The sequence below is a fragment of the Saccoglossus kowalevskii genome, chromosome 19 (genome assembly GCF_978046115.1).
Source record: "Saccoglossus kowalevskii chromosome 19, keSacKowa6.1, whole genome shotgun sequence".
Classification (NCBI taxonomy): Eukaryota; Metazoa; Hemichordata; class Enteropneusta; family Harrimaniidae; genus Saccoglossus; species Saccoglossus kowalevskii.
The window spans coordinates 29,684,221-29,704,217 of record NC_140659.1 but is presented as its reverse complement, the minus strand read 5'-3'; the positions used below and the strand labels follow the sequence as shown (position 1 = coordinate 29,704,217).

General features: G+C 37.8%; 1 protein-coding gene across 1 annotated transcript; it reads right to left on the bottom strand.

Moving 5' to 3' along the window:
• Positions 1-3,547: 3,547 nt before the first annotated feature.
• On the bottom strand, positions 3,548-19,636 carry LOC100369370 (EF-hand calcium-binding domain-containing protein 6-like). Its single transcript, XM_002734861.4, has 15 exons — positions 19,180-19,636; positions 11,019-11,119; positions 10,362-10,537; positions 9,391-9,567; positions 8,621-8,758; positions 8,352-8,473; positions 7,511-7,650; positions 6,935-7,131; positions 6,533-6,649; positions 6,257-6,433; positions 5,985-6,123; positions 5,737-5,861; positions 4,932-5,348; positions 4,600-4,771; positions 3,548-4,445 (listed from the first exon to the last, which is right to left on the bottom strand). Exons 1-15 carry the CDS (start codon positions 19,541-19,543, stop codon positions 4,200-4,202), a joined length of 2,808 nt encoding a protein of 935 aa, XP_002734907.1. The 5' UTR covers positions 19,544-19,636; the 3' UTR covers positions 3,548-4,199.
• Positions 19,637-19,997: the final 361 nt, after the last annotated feature.

The window sequence follows — 19,997 nt, the reverse complement described above, 5'->3', positions numbered from 1 at the left end:
TGGCGTCTATAACATGATGGAGCTTTGAAACGCCAACCAACAAACAGACGATTTATCGACCGACCTCATTACTCCCTTTTTTATTTTAATAACATTCCGCGATATCAACAGTAGAATCACCGTATAGTATTGCGCAGCGGTGAAGTGTCTTTTTACTCGTCTTATTTTGTTATTAGAATTGTCAATAAATAGGCCATTCATATTGGCACCGTAATCTGTTATGAATTTTCAAATCATTCGTTAAATCCCGACTCTTAAGGCACCATAAGATGTTATTCAATCTCGACGAATAATTTCACCGTTCCCATGCTGAGCGTACTGAGCAGTAGAGATAAAATATAAAAGGTGCAGTAGAGTGAGCTAGTATTAATATATTTACTCCCGTTTTCCCAGTGCACGTGTCTAGATTCAATTGGAACTGCATGCATTTTACCACAATACTCAAATACGGCATGTCGACCGACCGGCAACTTTTAAGCACTTCCCTCAACGTAAAACACAAATCAACAGCCAATCACGGTATATGAATAATTTGCACCATTTCTACCGCTTTTTTTAGTTCCCCAGCAGCTTGCCGTGTACTAACCGGCTGTTTGAAGACCTACACACGACAGTCGCGCGTTGCTCGTGTGCCGACCAATATGGCCCCGTTTCATAACGTCTGTCTCTTATGACGACGATGTCCCGTTTCCACTTTGTATGAAGTGCTTTATGTAGATGATAGATCCTATTTCATAACTGCCGTTGAATTCATGTTTGCCCTCTCCAATATAGCTCACTTCTCAGCCAATCACAACATTTCGTCCCATTTGTGTGTATTTCGTGTCCAATACTGAACTTCTCTCCAAAAATTGAAGCACCCAAACAAAAACAAAGAAACATCACGACTGAGTGATCACGATTGTTTTGGCTCGAATGTCATTACCGTCTTATACATTCATCTTTCAGCTATATTGAAATGATCAAAAATACAAGCATACATTTTATCAAAGTACTAAGTTGGAGGAAATATCACGTTGAGTTTTAATCATTTATTTAGGTAGTGATGCTAGAAAAAATAAAGAAACTTTTCGAATTAGAAATATTTGTACAAATTGATACCATCATTCTTTTATTTACATTTTATGGTGTGCATGCTTGTTTCCATAAACTACCTAATTTTCACAAATACAAATTCTCATGCGAATACGACAAACATGAAAGAATTATCCGTCATGTTTTCTTTTTATATCAGGTCGCAATGTGTTGCAGCGTACATTGTATATGGTAAAGATACATTCCTTGCGCCATCAACGGCGAGCTGACGTTGTTTAATCTTTTCAGAGCATGACGCCATTATACCACCGCATATCGTTTTCAACCTCGGTTTCACCACGTCGGCAATGTGGTACTCGTAGCCTGTCCAATCAAAATATTCGCATTGCACCGTAAGTCGACTTTTTTCAGCTGCTAAACATTTTCACTAGGTTTATTTTTAGCGTATTTGATATGGATTTGGATATTCACTAGGTTTTTAATTCACTGGTTTGTAAGTATTGGCGCTTTTAGCTGCAAGGACAAATACAATCTTGCTAATAATAAAGTTACGTACAGTATTACACCATATTGTTGTAAACATTCAACAAGATTGAGTACAATATGGGCGCATGAGGGAGCGACCATTATTTTTGATGGGATGAGTAGGTCAATATTAGGTTTTTATTTAGTTACCAATGTATTATCGTTTCCTCTCAAATGATCGTGCTCTGACAAAGTCTTACTTCATAAAAATTATTTTTCGCTTTTTTTGTTTCCGTCGAAAATGTCTTTTTTTTCTCCTAATGGTTCAAAACCTAGCATAAATGCATCATAAATTAACCCCGCTTTCAATTTCAATAATAGGTAATGGGGATAGCGCTCTTTTCCCGATACAATGTGGCGACGGTTTCGAATAATGAAACACAATTACTAAAATGACTGTGACGTGTATTGATGCTGACAGTCAAGGGCGCAAATACTATGCCACAGCGGGGAACACGTGTGAAGCACTTTTTGTTTCCGATCCGACGTACGTTCCCAATAAGCTTTGCGTTTAGGTTTCCCGCTATATATTTTCGCTAATCCGAAGGAAACAATAAAAATAGAAAATAAAAGCAATAAAATAATTAATAATAATTTTTACTCATCATTTTGGCAATTTACGCACGCCACTGCGCATTGAAGTTACCTATCTTCACTGTTGTTGGCCGCGTTACCGAAGCCACACATGGACTCAACGCACGACGCGGTGCATTTCGTTTTCGACCCTTCGTACGCCTTCCATGAGAGCTACTTTTGGGGTTCTCCAGTTGCTTGGCTACCGGATACACCAGTTTGGATTTCGTATGCGACCCTGTAGGTCATGGCTAATTTGATTAATTAAATTAATATGACATAATGATGTTGACGTTGAGTGTGGGTACTATGAACAGTACAAGTACATTAGCAGTTAATAAATTCTATTTAGATCACAGTACTTTTTTTATTGAGATATATGTATGAAGATTGTTATCACCGGAAATAGCTCGTTATAAAATAGATACATGTTTGCCATGTTAACGTTGGCGTCATTATTTTTTATGAGGCATCCGTTAGTGTGTTTAGTGGTAGTAAATAATTATTATGATACAAATTACAATTATACATGCTCACGTAGATTTAATTTAGTTAATTTTACCTATCAGCGAAAAAAAAACTATTTGAGACAACAAAAAAGTAATTCTCGTAATTATTTTCCAAGGACGGAGTTCGACTCATCTGGTTGTTATGCTTTTGAGAGTGACACACGCCACGGCCATTGTCGATTTCGCTACAGGCGAATGGATGACCCAGTCTATATTTTGATCTGTGACCAACTTTTTCAAGATTTACATTTATACTATTTATCATATTTATACGACAGACATTGCTTACATCATCTGCGTGATTTCTGGTACGCTACAGAATAGTTTCGTCGCTAGGGAGGACGACTTTTTGTACATGTGTACCACTAACAATATTCTGCCACGATTGTGTTTGGATGGAAGATTTTTCTCATATTACACAAACCGACACATAATATTCCAATAAGCTGAGTCCTCTTGTGATTGAGCGCGTCTATTACGTCAAAATGACGTAAACGGTGAAATCAATGTCGCTCAAATCGACAAATGTTTTTTGGTTGTAGTCGTTCGTAATCAAGAATACAGTAAAATCTCTCTCAAAAAAAATCTTCATAGATGAGCTACTAAAGATCAAAACGATACCGAAGCTTCTTGATACGGACTTCGTGTTTACGTCATAGAAGACATTCGTCGCTTGAGGGCGGTTTATATAAAAGGTGTACTGTCCCTTTCTTTCAAACCCAATTTACAGAAGTAATGAGTAATGCAAACAAAACATATTACATAAAATGTGAATTTATTTAGGTGATAAGTATTTATAGATCATATGAACACAATGACATAATAATAAGTAGCATAGTTGCACCATATCTATATATAAAGAAAACGACGATTTAGATCTAGAGCATGCATTATCCGAATCATAAACCGGTCTAATCCGGTTTGAACAAGTTCTTGTTACTTAGAACTAGTGTAAAAAAAATGCTGATAGTTTCCTAAGTTCGCGCGGCGGAATACTGTTCATATGAATGTATACAAAACATGTGGCAATAAATCTCACATTATTTATCTAGCATTCACGAAATATTGGACGGAATATATGAGAATTCTGGAATCTTTGAAAAGTCATAAATGTACTAACCCAGATTACTTTGGTTACCATTCAACTACATGCAAACAAGACTATATAAAACTGTACATATTGCGACACACTCTTTTTTCAAAAATAACAAAACCACAAAAATAATCAGAGGGAAAAAATAAAATCCTAACTTGGTAAAATAAAACACGGCATTAGCCATCTGACATCCTCGTTCCCGGAAAAAAGTGTGACGAATTCTAAACAATGTCAATTCCTAGCACGGGAACGAGGGTAAATGCTGAAAGTTGTTTAATACTATGGACCATTCAAAATGGCATGCATATTTGGCGTAACACAAACTGCTTATCTAGTCATTTTGTTATGCGTGCTATATTTGGGAAGATTTTAAAGGCGCCATCGGATGTGACGTAGTTTACCGGAAATATCGCTATTTAATGCGACGGAGAAGCACTGGTTTCAAATGAAAACGTTGCTTTTTATATTGAGGCAAATCGAGCTTCTGGCATATCTGACTTGAACGTTTCACTAATGAATTTGTTGTAGTTGATGCGACCATCCATATTTTCGTCAAATGTGGACATCACATGATAAACCTCTTCTTCGTTCATAATGATATTACATAACGTAAGAACACTGCGAAATTCTGGGACTGTCAAAAAGCCTGAGCGGTCCGAGTCGATTTTCTTGAAAGCTCTACGTAAATTTCTCCAATCGCCAACCAACTACAAAATAAATAGATAAATATAATATTAATATTTTGTTGCATTCTTGCTTACGCATCTGTATCGCTTTTGACTGTACTGCCAATTTTGTAAAATTTGAAATATTTGAACAAACAAATTTGAAATATTTAAATTTATATATAATGTTGTTTACCTTTTGTCTAAGTCTCGCTGTCAACCCACTCAACCCTTTCTGTGGATCATCCACGATAGATGCAAGCGGAACTTCTGCTTGCGGGTGTGACATCACGCCAGCCATATTGTTTCCTACACGATGGGTCGTTCTGCGAAGGGCAAATGGTCTCAGGAACTCGACAAAGCAAATCCTACAACATTGAAAAAATATTCATATTATTCTCTGTCCAAAACACAATGTGAATTCAGAGTAATTCCTGCAAACATTTCAGGCTGACAATTACAGAAAAACTAAAAGTTACTGCTTTGGGCGAGAAATGCTCTTGCATTCAATTATGAAATATTCCTCACCTTCCGTCGTTCTTAGTATCAAATTTTCTGCAAAGCATTTCCAGTTCATACTCGTTAAGATGCACACAAAGTTCTTGAAGAATATCTTTGAATTCGGTTTTGCTGACAAATCCAGTCCCATACTGGTCTAAATCAAGAAACTCCTTTCTTAAGTCATCCCACATGTAGTCAATCTTTGCACGCAAGTTATCTTCTAACATATCACCGGCGCAGTTTAGTTTGCGCGACCGCAGTAAGAAATCCGCGTCGCCTCGTCTCGGTGGCACTAATTTGGCGTTGGGGAAGGCAGCGGATCTGAGAGAGTACCCAAAATGGCGGACAAACTGGAGGAAATCGAGCGTTCCATTGGCATTGGTTATTAGTGTGTCCCATAATTTTCTGATTTCTCCATGAGTAACTTCCGGTTTCAGGTCAAATCTGTGAAGGACAAATGTGGTAAACAAGCATTTACAAATTTGAAATAACCAACAACTGATCTAGATTTGCAAACGGTTTCTAAGTGAAAATGAAAAAATACAATCCTTGCAATGAAATCACTGTTACGTCACGTTAAAATGTCAATAACATGTAAATGATCGTATACACCTCATATAGTTCATGACATTTGGGTCATCCTGGGCGAATAAAAAGATTTGAGAATCGCAAAGGTGCAACTGGCCACCATTCGGCCATTTTGGAAAATGACCATTGTAACGCCTAGAAAAAGACACTCGCTCTGTTGGCTGGACGAAACGTTGTCCAACGAGATATTGTCTGAATGCATGTCACCGGGTGTTATCGTCGAAAGAGGGCGCTAAGCACTTACGATTTCAAAAGCTCATGGAGAGACTCCCGTGTTAGGCGCCTTGAGTTGATATCATCCATATCGTTAAATTTGGCTTCAACTTCTTGGTAGTTCTTTTTGAGCAATCTCCTCACTATCCTAGTGAGCTGTAAATAGATAAGAACAGATAAACATGTCAAAACGACGGTACCCTTCTTAGTTCAGTCATCGTCAGGCCGCTATGGTGTCGGCACTGAAAACAGAATGTGCGCATTAGATCTAACTCTCACCTCTTTTACTGATCTTCCTTTCTTGTATTCCTCATAGTCCATCAGCTCATCTACTCCATTGTCATGATCTATTTTCATGATATCCGCTTTTTTGGTCGTGACTGTTGACTTGGCGTCAAATAGACTCGGTGCTGTGCCCCTGTGCAAAAAAGCAAATCATCAAATACATTGATTTATTAATCATTAACTCGACTGAATGAATCCCTGTGATTGTGTCGAAATCCAATAACAAAACGCTACCGGAAATGACATCACAAAAAATATTTACTTACGTTGTGTCAAATTGTGACATGAATGCTGGATATTTCACGCGTCCCTCATCGTCCAGGGGGACACGGTCGATCAAGTCGGCGAATTCGCTATCGTTTATCTCAATTCCAAATCTGCTTTCAATGGCTGCTCGGAATTCTTCTTGTGTAATTCTGTCCGTATGCTGCTTGTCAATTTTACTGAAAAAAAAGAAGAAAAAACGTCAAAATTACGTTACACAAAATAGTAATACCGAAATACATTTTGTTATTAAAATTCGAACTTATGTCAATGCTTACTGAAAGGTTCCTAATAACGACAGGAAGTCTCTTTGGAACATGCCCATAAGTTTGGCCTCTGCTGCCGTTAAAGATGACGCGGCACTTGGACTAGCACTTCGTTCGCTCTTGTTGAACCTAGATAGCAAATCAAGTCAAATAAATTAGTTGCAAATACATTATGGAGTAGCCATGTCGCAGTTTTGTTAAAAAAGAGCAAATCACGTATTTCTGTACATGAAATTTAGTAATGAACTCGAAATGCCAAACTAATTTATTTTACATATATTTCTCACTCCTTTTTCATGATCTTCCACAAAATAAACCCGCAAAATAAACGTAGATATTATAAAGAACACATAAAACTGTGTAAAATAATAGCAGGGAAATAAGTTTGAAGGATATATGATTGAGTAGACTTACTTGTGTTTTGGATTGGAGAGAATGGTATGTGGCATGCCCGATTCGCTTCGATCTTGGAACCTCTGTAGGAAATCCTTATAAGAGATCATGTCATCTTTTATGTCTATGCCACAGCGGGCACAGAAATCTTCAACTTGCTTATTATCTAACTTGAGTCCGAATTTATCAACCACTTTCCTGAAGTCGCTGCTGTTAACCTTTAACAAGATAAAAAGTATGATGAGCCGCGTCGAATATCTATCGCGGCCAAGACGAAAAGTGAACATTGGGTTTCGGGAACACGTGATAGAATTGTCGCAGTACGTAGTACATGCTCGTTCGTGATCAGTCGTGAAATAAATATTAAACTGTCCTCTAAATATATATCTACAACACCATTACATGTACGTGGCAGGTAAATGTTTGACTTAGAAAACTGCAAATTCTGGAAGAGGTTGCAGTCATTTGGCTTTTTGTTTCTGACCGTCCACGACACGAACTGAACCGAACGAGCCTATATGTGCTGACGTAATCGGACGTCACGTGCACAAAGAAACCCGCAAATCTCATAGTACAGCTACGTATGCTATTACCAACCTTTCCCGTCTTCTCTTTGTCATATTTCTTGAATTCCGATCTCATATTGGCAAATCCTTCCCTGAATTTATTTTTCAACCACAGTTCTACGTCCAGAGATTTGGAACGCTCAGCTTCCAGCTTTTTCGGCGTACGACTCGCTGTAACATAAAGCGGATTGAAAATTACGATGTTCTCATTGTCGAGTCATATTGTTTTTTTTTTCTTTTCTCACATTTAATTTGCACATATTGCAATTTAATGTGGGAGAGCAAGAGAGAAGTTTAGAAAATAATATTGATTGTTTTTTGAAAACTATCTCTATGTATTCAAGCTAGAAAACATAATTGGGCGAGTAATAAGTAAAGTTGAAACTGCCGTTAAAGAAATGATCTCAAAAAACCTCAAATAACAAACAAATAACACAACTTTTCGAATTTAGTCTAATCGATTATACCACGCATTGTACTGCGCATGTCTGTGTTTTGGCAATAATTGTAATTTTTTTAAAAAGTTAGATTAATCACTTGGCAATGTTCGATAGGTTTATTATAGAACTATATTTCTATAACATGAAGCAATATGCAGTTGTGTGTGCTAAATCACATTTTGGTGGGAGGGAACGAAAAACAATGTTAAAACGAAATAACATTTTTGTCTATTTTTAAAGGAAACATATTTGGATATCTTTACCATAGGAACAATGGCCGCCTTTCAATAAAATATACCAATATTTTTTTCGAAAAATAGGCTGGTGGCTCCAAACCTTTTATGTAAAAGTTCTTATGGTGGCCCCCGGGAGTAGAAAACATTGCAAAATGGACAAACATTGGGTATATTAATTTATTAGTAGTAAACTTACATGTTGAGTCTGCTGAATCCAGTCTTTGCTTAGTGGGACTCGCTGTACCCGAACGAAGCGTTATCCCAAGTTTGTTTAACATTTTTTCGCCGTTAATAACACCAATGCCTTCAGTGTCGTATCTAAGAAAAACAAATGAATATGACATATAACCAACGTCGATAATTTCATTCACCTTTGTTGTTTCTTATTCTGAACAAATCGTACGCACTTAGCATGCTTCTCTTACAAAATAATTTGTCACGTCTCACACTAGAGGGCGTACTTACTTTGCCCAAAGTTTCTCGAACTCTTCCTCTTCCATGAAAAACAGCATCCTATTGAGAACATTGCGGAATTCTGGTTTCAGTATTCTTCCTGATCCACCAGGATTCATTTGTGGAAATAGATCTGCTACATCAATGAACCTATATATGGAAAATAACTTTTTATTTAAGTATTTTTATTAACTATTTCAAAAGATTTGCAATTGATTTAGAGATATGTGAATCGTTATACACATTGGGTGTTGTGATTTGGACGCGCGTTGATAATTTGTGATGTTTTTTAGTTCAGTATTGGACGTTGAAAAAGATGTTATTTTCTTCTCAAAATAGAGTATGCTAATTCAATTTTGATTCGTCACGTACATTTTAACACGCATGCGCATTGGAGTTGCCTAATATTTATATGATGACAGTGCATGCGCAATACGTATATTTTGTCACGGAGTTCAGTTTACATGGATATGTTGATGTTTAAAGTGTTAGCCCATCTATTGGTCCCAATTTAGCTATATTCGCTTGCGTAACCGGGAACGTGGATGTGTTGTCTATAACACATTTCGAGAACAGCATGTCGCGTAATATTTATTCCTCGTCGACCATGTTTACTTTCATTTAACACATTCGCCCTGCCGTGTGTTCTGTGTTAATTACTTACTTTTACTTCCCATGTTAGCGTATTCTATAAGTCGTTGTTTGGTAATAATACACAAGCAATTATCATTAGTTCATGTAACGATTTAGAAACTACGTCAAACCGAGTGAGGGTTCTGTACCTTTGTTTTGCCTTCTCCTTGAGTTGTACATGCACCTGTGTAGCGGTCATTGACACTTTTTCCACGTGGTGTCTGTTCACAGGGTCCATCCACCGCGGCATCTCTGTATTCACCTGCTCCCGGAAACATGCATAAAATTCATCCAAACGAACGACAAGCTTCTCTGCCAGCCTCAGTCTGAAAAAATAAATGGTATACCGTTGCAAAAATTGATGTTTACGTTAGGGACGAGGAATTATATTTCATCGACGAGGGAGGGGCATTCAATAACAGTATTCATTAAGACGAAGTAACGAAGAATCACCTGCGAACAAGGGAAATCAATTTCCGTTTTTGCTATTGTGAAATTCTTTTGGTTTTGAAAACAACTGAGTATGACAAGTAGATTCAAGGGAATATATTAAAATATTTCATGTGCACACCAATAATAATTTCCATAATTACTGATTACCCGTGAATATTAAAGCAAAACATAATTTGGTATATTCTCTATATTTTTTCATTTCATTTATCTTGAATTATGACTGAAATCAGCTGAATAAATTAAAAAAATATGTAGTGTGTTCAACAATTCATGTGGTTTTAATAAATATAATTTTATCTCAGACTGGTGAAAATGTATTTGATACTGTATTTTTCTCCATAAATATAATGTCACAATGTTCGACGGAAAACGGACAGTCTTTATCATAGTGTTCTATACACATGCCGCTATGGAAGATACGTCACATTTGCCTAAAACACCCCACCCCCACCCACCCAAGAATAATGACCGGTACCTCAATTGTAAATAAAATTCTGATACGCTAACGTGGACGTATTTGAAGGCCAAAGTAAGTCTCGTGGTTCTCCCGCTCTCAGTGAAATCTTGGCGGTCATTCTCGTTTAGAATCTATTTAACGTGAAATATACCAATGCTGGTATCGCTCTTCCAAAGTGTACATGACAATCAGTTTGATGGATGCGCTTACCTGGCCATCAGATGGTTGAACTGTTTGGGTCCTACAAATTGTCCCACAAATATCGTAATGATTCGGTGCAAAGCGTCCCTGCTAACTGTACCTTTGCCTTCTGGGTCGTTCGAGACGAAAAGTTTCCGCAATTCATAGTATCCGCGCTTTGCTTTCTCACGGAGAAGAATCTCGAGCTGTTGGATGGATGGAAAGATCGATTTAGTGACATCATTGGAAGATGTGGATAGTATGGTCGTGGAATACAAACTCTGGGCCACGTTCCGTTGGAAATGTACACGAATGCTTCAGGAAAGCACTCATTATTAAAATGAGGTATAATGGTCCATGAAGTTTTGTCCAAATCTCAAATACATATCAAGTGCAATAAAGAGCCATAGTCTGTTTATTTATAGTCGGTCAGTGAGAAACAAACTGGCTGAAAGTATCCCATCTTCACATCTATTTAGATACATGTATTTCTACAAAGCGTGAATGTATTTAACCACTATACAATGACATCTGGATTTTTTGGTCCTTGGCATAAACATTTCATCAGAATACGATTTTTTAACATGATGGCTGTTGAAATATCGTCCTCAATGTATGCCAGGTCTAGGAATAAAGTCAAGAACATCGCCATCAACGGTCACATAGAATACACCTAAATGAACTCACCTCATCAACTTCAAGTCTAAATCTTGTATCTGGTCTCGACGAAGCCCTGGATACCACGCCTGTACGGCTCTCTGCTCGACTTTGTAAATCTGCTCTCGCACCTGTAGATTGGAAAATATATTTTATTATTATTTATTATAACAACTCACAAAAACAATTGTTTTGCTTGTTTAAATTATTCAACATTAATCAACCTACAGAGAGCATCCAGTAACATACAAAATGACCGCCCCGTGACGAATCCGGTACTAATAGTATTGTATTAATATTTAAACACAGCAGAGCAGTGAAATAATCGACCATGCAGGTTCACTGATATCCAAAATATATTTACTATATTGGGGTCTGGAAATATCACACTCAGGCTCCTCCAACTGAAACGACGGTACCCACCAGATTACTCCCAGCTGTTTTTAATCTTTGAATATATCGACAGAGGCCACTAAGTAGGATCTACTCAAACATTCATTGTGCCCACTGAGTGAAGATATAGTTTTATTGAGTATTCTTGTTTGGTATATCAGTATTTTACTAAGCTAAGCTAAGCTAAGGGCACGATGCATCATGGGTATTGTTCATCAAGCCGCAACTAAGAAGCCCGCTAAACATTAACATTATAGGAGACGTGCTTTGCATACTAATATATACTGACCCAATTACTAGTGTAATTCATGTTGTCTTGATGAATAATTCAAACTTTGTTTCACAAAATGCAATCAAATTTTGCTGTTGCACCATGGAGGTTTTACACGGATAAACAAGTCACCCGAATACAATCCAGGAGGTAGTTGCAATTGCTTTTCACATCTACGTGACAACGCATATCTTCTTCTTATTCCCTCAAAATTTGTCCTCAGACTGCTCCGTAAAACAAAAATAATTATTGTATTCTTCTTAAAATAGTAAAGCTCGCTGGTTTCGAAATAGACAATCCTTATCTATTTTTAGTTGTGATTTGGTAATTTCCTTATCCCATTTTCAAAACCCAAAAAATTAACGTTTGAAGAAATTTCATTTATTGTGTGATGCATCGATAAATTACAACTGAAACAATCGTGCTTTTATTGAACTCGTGTTTTATGTATCAAACCAACACGTCAATAAAACGCAAATGTGATGCGATCAATTCCTCTATTAACGACCCAAACCCAACAGACGACATCTACTGTATCTCGTGATCGGATTGAGAGAACCGTTTTGAATTAACCCTAACTTGAAGTGTTAATTTACGATGTGCGATAAAATGCAATTTAACGAGAATATAATCCAAAACAAAACTATCTGTTCTGGAAACCCCAGCTTGTAAGCATGAGCTGTCTGTGTTTCTATAAACTTGACACAATGGCTGTTAGTTACGGAAGATTGATGTCACAAACGAAAAATCGATAATATTCCTTCACGACTTACGAAAATTAACGATGATTGAAACATTCAAAGACGAGTCTAATATACCACCTGATATGTTGAGACAAGGCTCTCATGACATGGGATTTATTTACCGTCGCCTAGCAACTATGGTAATGGCGGAAACGAACAGGTAGTAAACGAAATCAACTGAACAATGCAAAGGAAATTGACTCCATGTTGTATGTTTTGTCAAACGCAATCATATACAGTCATGTAGTTAGTTAATAACAAGATGGCTTTACGATGTATCGTCTTTCCTGTGATAACGGCAGTAAATATGTATCGATATATCATGGGTGGAAAACGGAATCTTGAAAATAAGACTACTTGTGGTGGTGACTAAAAACGTCATGATATGTTTAAAATAGTTTTACCATGGAACTATAAACCCCATGGTTTTACATATACTCCAAATAATTGAAGGAGAAAAACCCGAAATCAGTACCAATAACCAAGTTCGACTCACTAAAATTCGTGACTTCAGGGGACTTTCATGTCACGGTAGTTCAATATGAAGCTACATATGCTTGATTACCTGAATTGGAACAGATATAAAGGACTTTGAATCTAAACTCAATGAACTTGTGCTTGTATACTACTGTATATTGTATACCATTACGCTTCAGTCAAGGGAAAAAAATTGCCATAGTTAACTGCCTGTCCATTAGTGGTGTAGAATTACTAACTTTGAATAGTTACTTTCAATCGGCTGGGTCCATATATAGTCGCGTTTAAAATAGGCGGATACTAATTACTAGTTATCAAAGATAACTGAAAGTATCACAACTGATTTGTTCATACAAAATAAAAGACTAGTTGGCGGAACTTGATGCGTGTAGGATGTAATTTGTGACTGATGTAAATTTCGGTGAAAGTGGCCATAATGAAACACCAACATTGCCATGATTTAACAAGCACACGAAGCCGTCGTTACTTTTACTGATTGGGGCGATACACATTGGATGTAATATGGCTTTCATTTAATTTATCAGACTGTTCGACGCTCCTGTCATCTCGAGTTCACCCATTGTGCGATATCACGGGAGTTTCAATCGCGACGGCATCGCAATTGACGGTCATTATCGCAGAATCTAGTGGTCTGTTTTTGCAAATCTCGCAGGACGTCTACGCCAGGTTCCAACCGATCTGTGTTTAGGGTAACCATGACGACAATACGCGACGCTTTGTCGCAACAGGTGACACTGTGTCAAGTGACGCGTTTGAGCTCTTTTGATTATCTGAGTGTCGGTATAGTATGAGGCAGTAGACTCCTGAACAAATCTCCCTGTTAAGCTTCAAATAAGAAAACGGTGTGGTTTGTACTGTCCTTCGGTGCAACAAGGATTATACCAAGTTACCAAGCGTACCAAAAAGGGGCAAAGATTTGGCATTGCACAGTAGATATGTAAATAAAGTCTCGCGTCGCTGATCAAATGGAAAACACATAACAATAGCCCTAGGGACTCACAACACTTTCCCACCCTTTGTGGTGTGTCAAGTTTGCTTACATCGTGTCCATTACGAATACAGGTGTTGACCCGTGTCATCGTATCTATGGAAACAGGTCTTCTCATACTTTTATCGATACAGTGAAAACAACTTCTAATTTCGCTGAAACCTCGTTATTGTGATGGCCTCTTCGTACTAGTAGTCAAGATACATTAAGAAAACAACGAGTTTTCTTTGATCATTACACCGTGTTCGCCTGGCCCAGTCTTTTGTGTATGTGCAGGGTAAATTGTGGACAATAAAACCAGAGACAACATTCGCCCTGTAGTACACGTATTAAAATGCACTCAGACTTTGTTTAGCTTTGCTGCCAGGCATGCGTCACCAATCTCGTGGGATGTATTGAGACTGCGCACTACGGGCATGTCTCCTCGCACAATTTTCACAATACCCCACGTTTCTATTTAATTCCTTTGATTAACCTTTTTATGTTCATTTCAATAAGGCTAATTCTGTATACACCGGCATAGACCCATAGAAAATGTCAACCACCTCGTGGTCAAGCACGTTGAAAGATACATGGAATGTAATTCTAGACATCGATAAGCACTGAAACTTAATACTTTTAATTCATTATTTTGTTTTCCGAAACACAAACAACCGCCTGTGTATTACCACGAACACTCTAGACCAACATAAGCACCCACAACCTATGCATTCCGCCAACTTAAAAGTTTCATATGTAAGCCTCTTCATATTGAAAATAGTTATGCAAGGAAAAACATGTTTGTATTTCAAACTGTTTTAATTTAAGTAGAATGACACCATGAGTGTTTGACATATTTAAATACATATAACAGTTGCAATTAGTTGTGTCAAAATCTATATACATAATTAGGAACCAGCGCTATGTTGAATTATTCAATTCACTGTCAATCTGTTTATTTTTTTTTAAATATAATATGCATAAAATGGCAATTTAACAGCGGTCCCCGTAGACCATAATGAACCATATTTTGTCATTAAACCCACCATAATAATGCAATTTTTAATACGTCTAGACGTGACAATTACTGTAACATTATAAGACACTAAATATAATTTGTGTACTCATATTCTTATTTCATTTTCTTCGTTCGTTTAAGATGAAATGTTACACAAAAAAATTGCATTACTTTTACTTCTGGGTACATTCTACTCGTGGTATCAGCTGGTATTAAAATGGTGGACTTAATCATTTAGTTTAAAGTGGTGAGTCAGCGAATATTGCCAATACTATTATGGACCTACCATGGTAGGTCCATGACACTATATGGTTCAAACGGCTTACTTTCAAATTGGGGAACAAAACATTTTTTTTTATTTGATTTGAACGAGACAGACCACTTTTTTTCTTAATTTTGTATAGTTTTGTATGTGTATAATAACTCCGCTTTTCAAGTTTTTACATTATCGTCTGTGGGGAGTTTAGTTGTAGTGTGAGCCTTAACCTCGGCTGCACCCAGAAACCCTCTCTAGAGGAATGAAATAAGAAAACCCCAGGCCCTCCAAAGAATGAACAATCACAGAGGCAGATGCACTTGCTCTTTTGTAAATGCCAGAAATGTTTACAGAGCGAATCCAGCTTTATATTTGAATAGACTGAAATATAATGCCACTTGGAACGTACTCGTCATGTGACATATTACGCTAATAATAACAGCCAGATCTCAGCGCGTTCTAAATAGGACGGCGTAGTGAGTGAACCCTTCGCGGGCGTGACACGGTCACCACTTAACGTCAGAGTTGGTAATAGCTATGATATAACCAGACCAATTCACATGTTGTCGTTTAAAACCCGTCTTGTAACGACGTGCAATGTTTGAATCGAGCGATTGTGACATCGATGTTTTAAATTGGTTCCACCTCAAATATTTGATGATTCAGTTAAAACACGAAGAATAAATGAAGTGTTGCTTAGTAACCGGAGTCAGAGTTAAACACTGGGGTATAAGATGGCAACGACTATTATTATGATGTGTGGCGTTTCCGTGGTTATTTACAGTTATTTATATTGATTCTAAGACCCAGATTTACGCCTGTCATGCCGAGCACACTTACCACCGTGACCATGTATGTGTTGGCTGTAATAATCGCCGCATTCACTATATAATAAGCTCTTGGGATGTGAAACCTAAACAAAAAATGTGTCTTCCTTATAATACACCACTCACACATCGTTTTATGCGCCGTACACAAATTGTGGGATTGAATGAACAAATATTGCCTGAACTTCAGCCTCTAGGGTAAATACAGTTTTCTTCTCCCGCGAAGTGTTGCTGTGCTATTCACAGACAGACATACAGACAGACAGACGAGCTGTTTAGTTGATTGATTGATTGATTGATTGGGTAGCTGCTCAATCTATCGCAAACAGGTAATTGATTGCCAAAAGTCTCGCGGGTCATGGACGCAATGTTCCTGTTATACTTCATATCCACGTTTGCCGTACCAGTAAACGAATTTGAGTCGTTCAGTGGTAGAAAGACACAATAAAAATAGAAACCTAGTACGCTTCTAGGTGCATGGTACACGACATAGAGACACCCGCGTTACCAACATCACCATCTCGAGTATCTTAGTTTTTTATCGGAATAAAATAGCATCGTTTATATTCATAATTCATTTTAAGGAGTACAGTTGTTATCAATAACTCATGGGAAGGAATTAGAACATTGTCATCAATGTCATCAACATCATCTCACCATATATTTTAGTTTTTACCGGACAGATCGAACAAAGTGGGAATTGTTTTACAAAGGGTGTAATCTCTGCAATCATCGATAACAATTATCTGTAGTCAGTTGATCGTGTCGCAAGGATCTCTAAGGATGTCAATGAGTTCAGAAATGACTGTGTCGTTGTATATTGCACAGAATGTAGTTGAAGGTCATCATTACGCCGTTCTGAGTCCGAATACAATAACTTGAAAATCACATGATTTTATCTCCAAGTGTTAATGAGCTTGAAAAGCAATAAATGTCACTCTACGATTGTAATGATTGACCGCTCTCTGTGCACGTGTGGTTGTTAAGGTTCTCACAACATCAATACGTGACTGTGTCAAGTTCAAAGGTAGAATGATAATAACATCGGTATCTGGCATGACAGCAACCTTATGACTGAAACCTCGCTTTATAATATTCTAAAACTATAAACAACGGCAAATATATGTTCGCTGTAATAAAGACGGTCTTTCTCAAGCAGCACTTCGCGAATAAATCCACATCAACCACGTCAATCAATTGACATGAATTGTAGTTATAGTGACATAACGTTCATACTATAGCAAATATGCAAATACAAAACATTTCCGGCATACCGCATTTAAAATGGTCGATGAATATTAAATATCCGATAATGCGTCTGGCAACCTGATGTACATTTCATAAAATATTAATGAATGAAATTATTAAATATTATGGGATGGTTAGTGCAATTACGCGGGCAGATATGCCGAGATAATTCAACTAATTAAAATAAGTTGTCTTTATTGACAGCTACACGCCTCACGCCTTCTTTTGTTTGGTTGCCGATTGTATTCAGTGGATAATGTAACGACGTGTTAACCAATGTGTGACTCAAACAGGTGTCTAACAGGCAATTGTTTGGTTACGTAAAAACGGTTTCGCGTAAACAAAAACAACTGAACCATTAGCGGTGAGGCCGAACGTACATTTCTTGCTGCAGTCGACCATTACTAGAATTAATATTATAACTTGCACACTTGTCTTATGAATACGTTGACGATTATCATAATTCAAATATACGCTTTAATTAACGGAGACATGCGTGCTTAATTGTGCCTTAGTAACGTGAATCAACGAGAAAACGGAGGCTCGTTATTGCCTAGGAAAAAAATAATGTATGTTTACTGTTTTTTTATTGAGTGTTCAATTTCGATATATCAGTTTGAGTATGTGGTTACTGTGTCAGTTCTTGTTGTACAGTAACCGTGGCCATCCAAATCCCTACCCGACGATTATAGCCATCAATTCATTTAAAGTAGCGACAAGGCGATTGTACGCGGCTGAAGCAGCATGGGCACTATAATTCACAACAACAAAGTAACCGTGCGTATCCATGTACATAACGTATGCAAATTTGGTAGATTTCAACATGTTATAAACATCCAGTGCGAGCTCCACGGTGAAATTAACAACCGTGTGGTTTACATAGTTAATAAATTAGTCGGGTCGTAATAAAAACGTAAATATCGTGAGTATCCTTATAATTTGGCAATAGACTGTTTAAGGCTATCGAGAAAGAAACTGCTCATTATTTGTTAATGAACGTGTTTGTTTACTGTTCTTGGCATGGGTGACTGCTGATAATGGACATAAGCATGATGTCATGCCCAGTGGACTTGTCAGAGGATCTATATGGAATTGTTTGTTGTTAGCATAATAAGGATCTCTTCTATGCAGCGCAGTTTGTTGAAAACACTCAGTGTTACGAGTTGGTCCGTCGCTACGTAAGCAGAGTTGCCAACAATGGCAACACGACGTAACGCTACACTCGGAATGCTGAACTTTGACCTCTCGTAGTCTCGTATATATTTCACTAATGTCACATCCGTAGAATAAAAAGCACAATTTTGACGCAGTAACCCCGCTGTTTTTGTCAATATCATTTCACCTCAGACCGTGACATTGATGAGATGAAACCATATCATTCAATATTCTCAAGTTTTAAACATTGTTGCGTTTCTACGAACCAACTTAACAACCGCGGTGATTAGTCATCCTATAATATACCCCCGTATTTTATTGATCTGACCAAACACAGGGGATTTTGATTTAAGCTACGTTTTTCCACACCAAACACCGGGCGTAGCTACTAATGCTCGAGCCCCCTCTGATATCGATCGATCAGTGTGACGAGTAAATACGAAGAGTTCAAAGTATGGACTATGGTTTGAATAATGTTCAAAGTATACAGCAACACGTCAACGGATCAACGCTTATTGTCGCAGTTTAGATCAATTCCCGCATATATAGATTGTCTCCACACTTTTTATTATTAAGACAAATAAAACACGGCAGCTAGACATTTAATTGGTGTGTTATTATGTGTTATACCGTGTAATAAATAAATAAAACTTTGCCACCCGAAATGTATGGTTGTTAAGGATTTCGCCGTGGACGGAGCTGCAGCAGACGGCTCAATGTTGTCGGGAGTATTTGACGAAATGTTTGCCCGTGTTGTTTTACGAACACATGCTATTATCAGAAAATAACCATCATGGCGGATACTTAATACTCACCGAAAACTGGGAGTTTTGTCTTGTCGGGGTCTCCGACGTTATATTCCACCCCTTCTGGAATTGTTGGGGAAAATGGACCCGGTATTCGCGGTAAGACTTTTTTAAGATCCAACGATTCGTGCAAGACTTCTCTTCCAGTGGCAGATCTGGACATGCGTGGGGTGACATGAAACGGGAGTTCGCTGGCTGGTCGGGGAGCTGGGTTCGACGAGGGTCTCTCGCCTGCCCGACTTGAAAGTCCCCGAATGTTAAGCTTCTCTGGGTTTCCGAGTCTAGACAGCGGGTGTTGTATCTCAGGCAAATTTCCTATTTTCACCTGGCTCATCTGGGTCGCCGGACGCGACTGTACACCGACTTGCGACATTATTCTATGGACTACCACCTAACAAACTACAAACAACCGTCTCTGAATGAGCGGGTAAAAATTGCCGACTTTACCCCTACTGTCTGCCTGCGTTAGAAATCAAACAATTGCCGTCGTCAATGGCAACGTTTGCCCTCATTGAATAGGTAATGAGTTAGCTTGGCGGCTAGGCAAACAATGACGTTTTCAAACTGTAATTTTATTGGTTACAATGGGCTTCCTGGCTCATTATTTAATTACTCCACTAAGTTACGCTTCGACGGCTTTACGTGGTTCAAAATTTTAATTTAATTTTTATTTGTATTCTAAAACAGTGTCAACAACTCGAAGATTAACGTTTCGGATGACATATCACGACCTTAGACTGAAAGTTTTCTCGGGGATAGACTAATTTTCTTCCATCCATAATTTGTTTACATTTTTTTTAGTTAACGTTTGTTCATAATAAAACAAT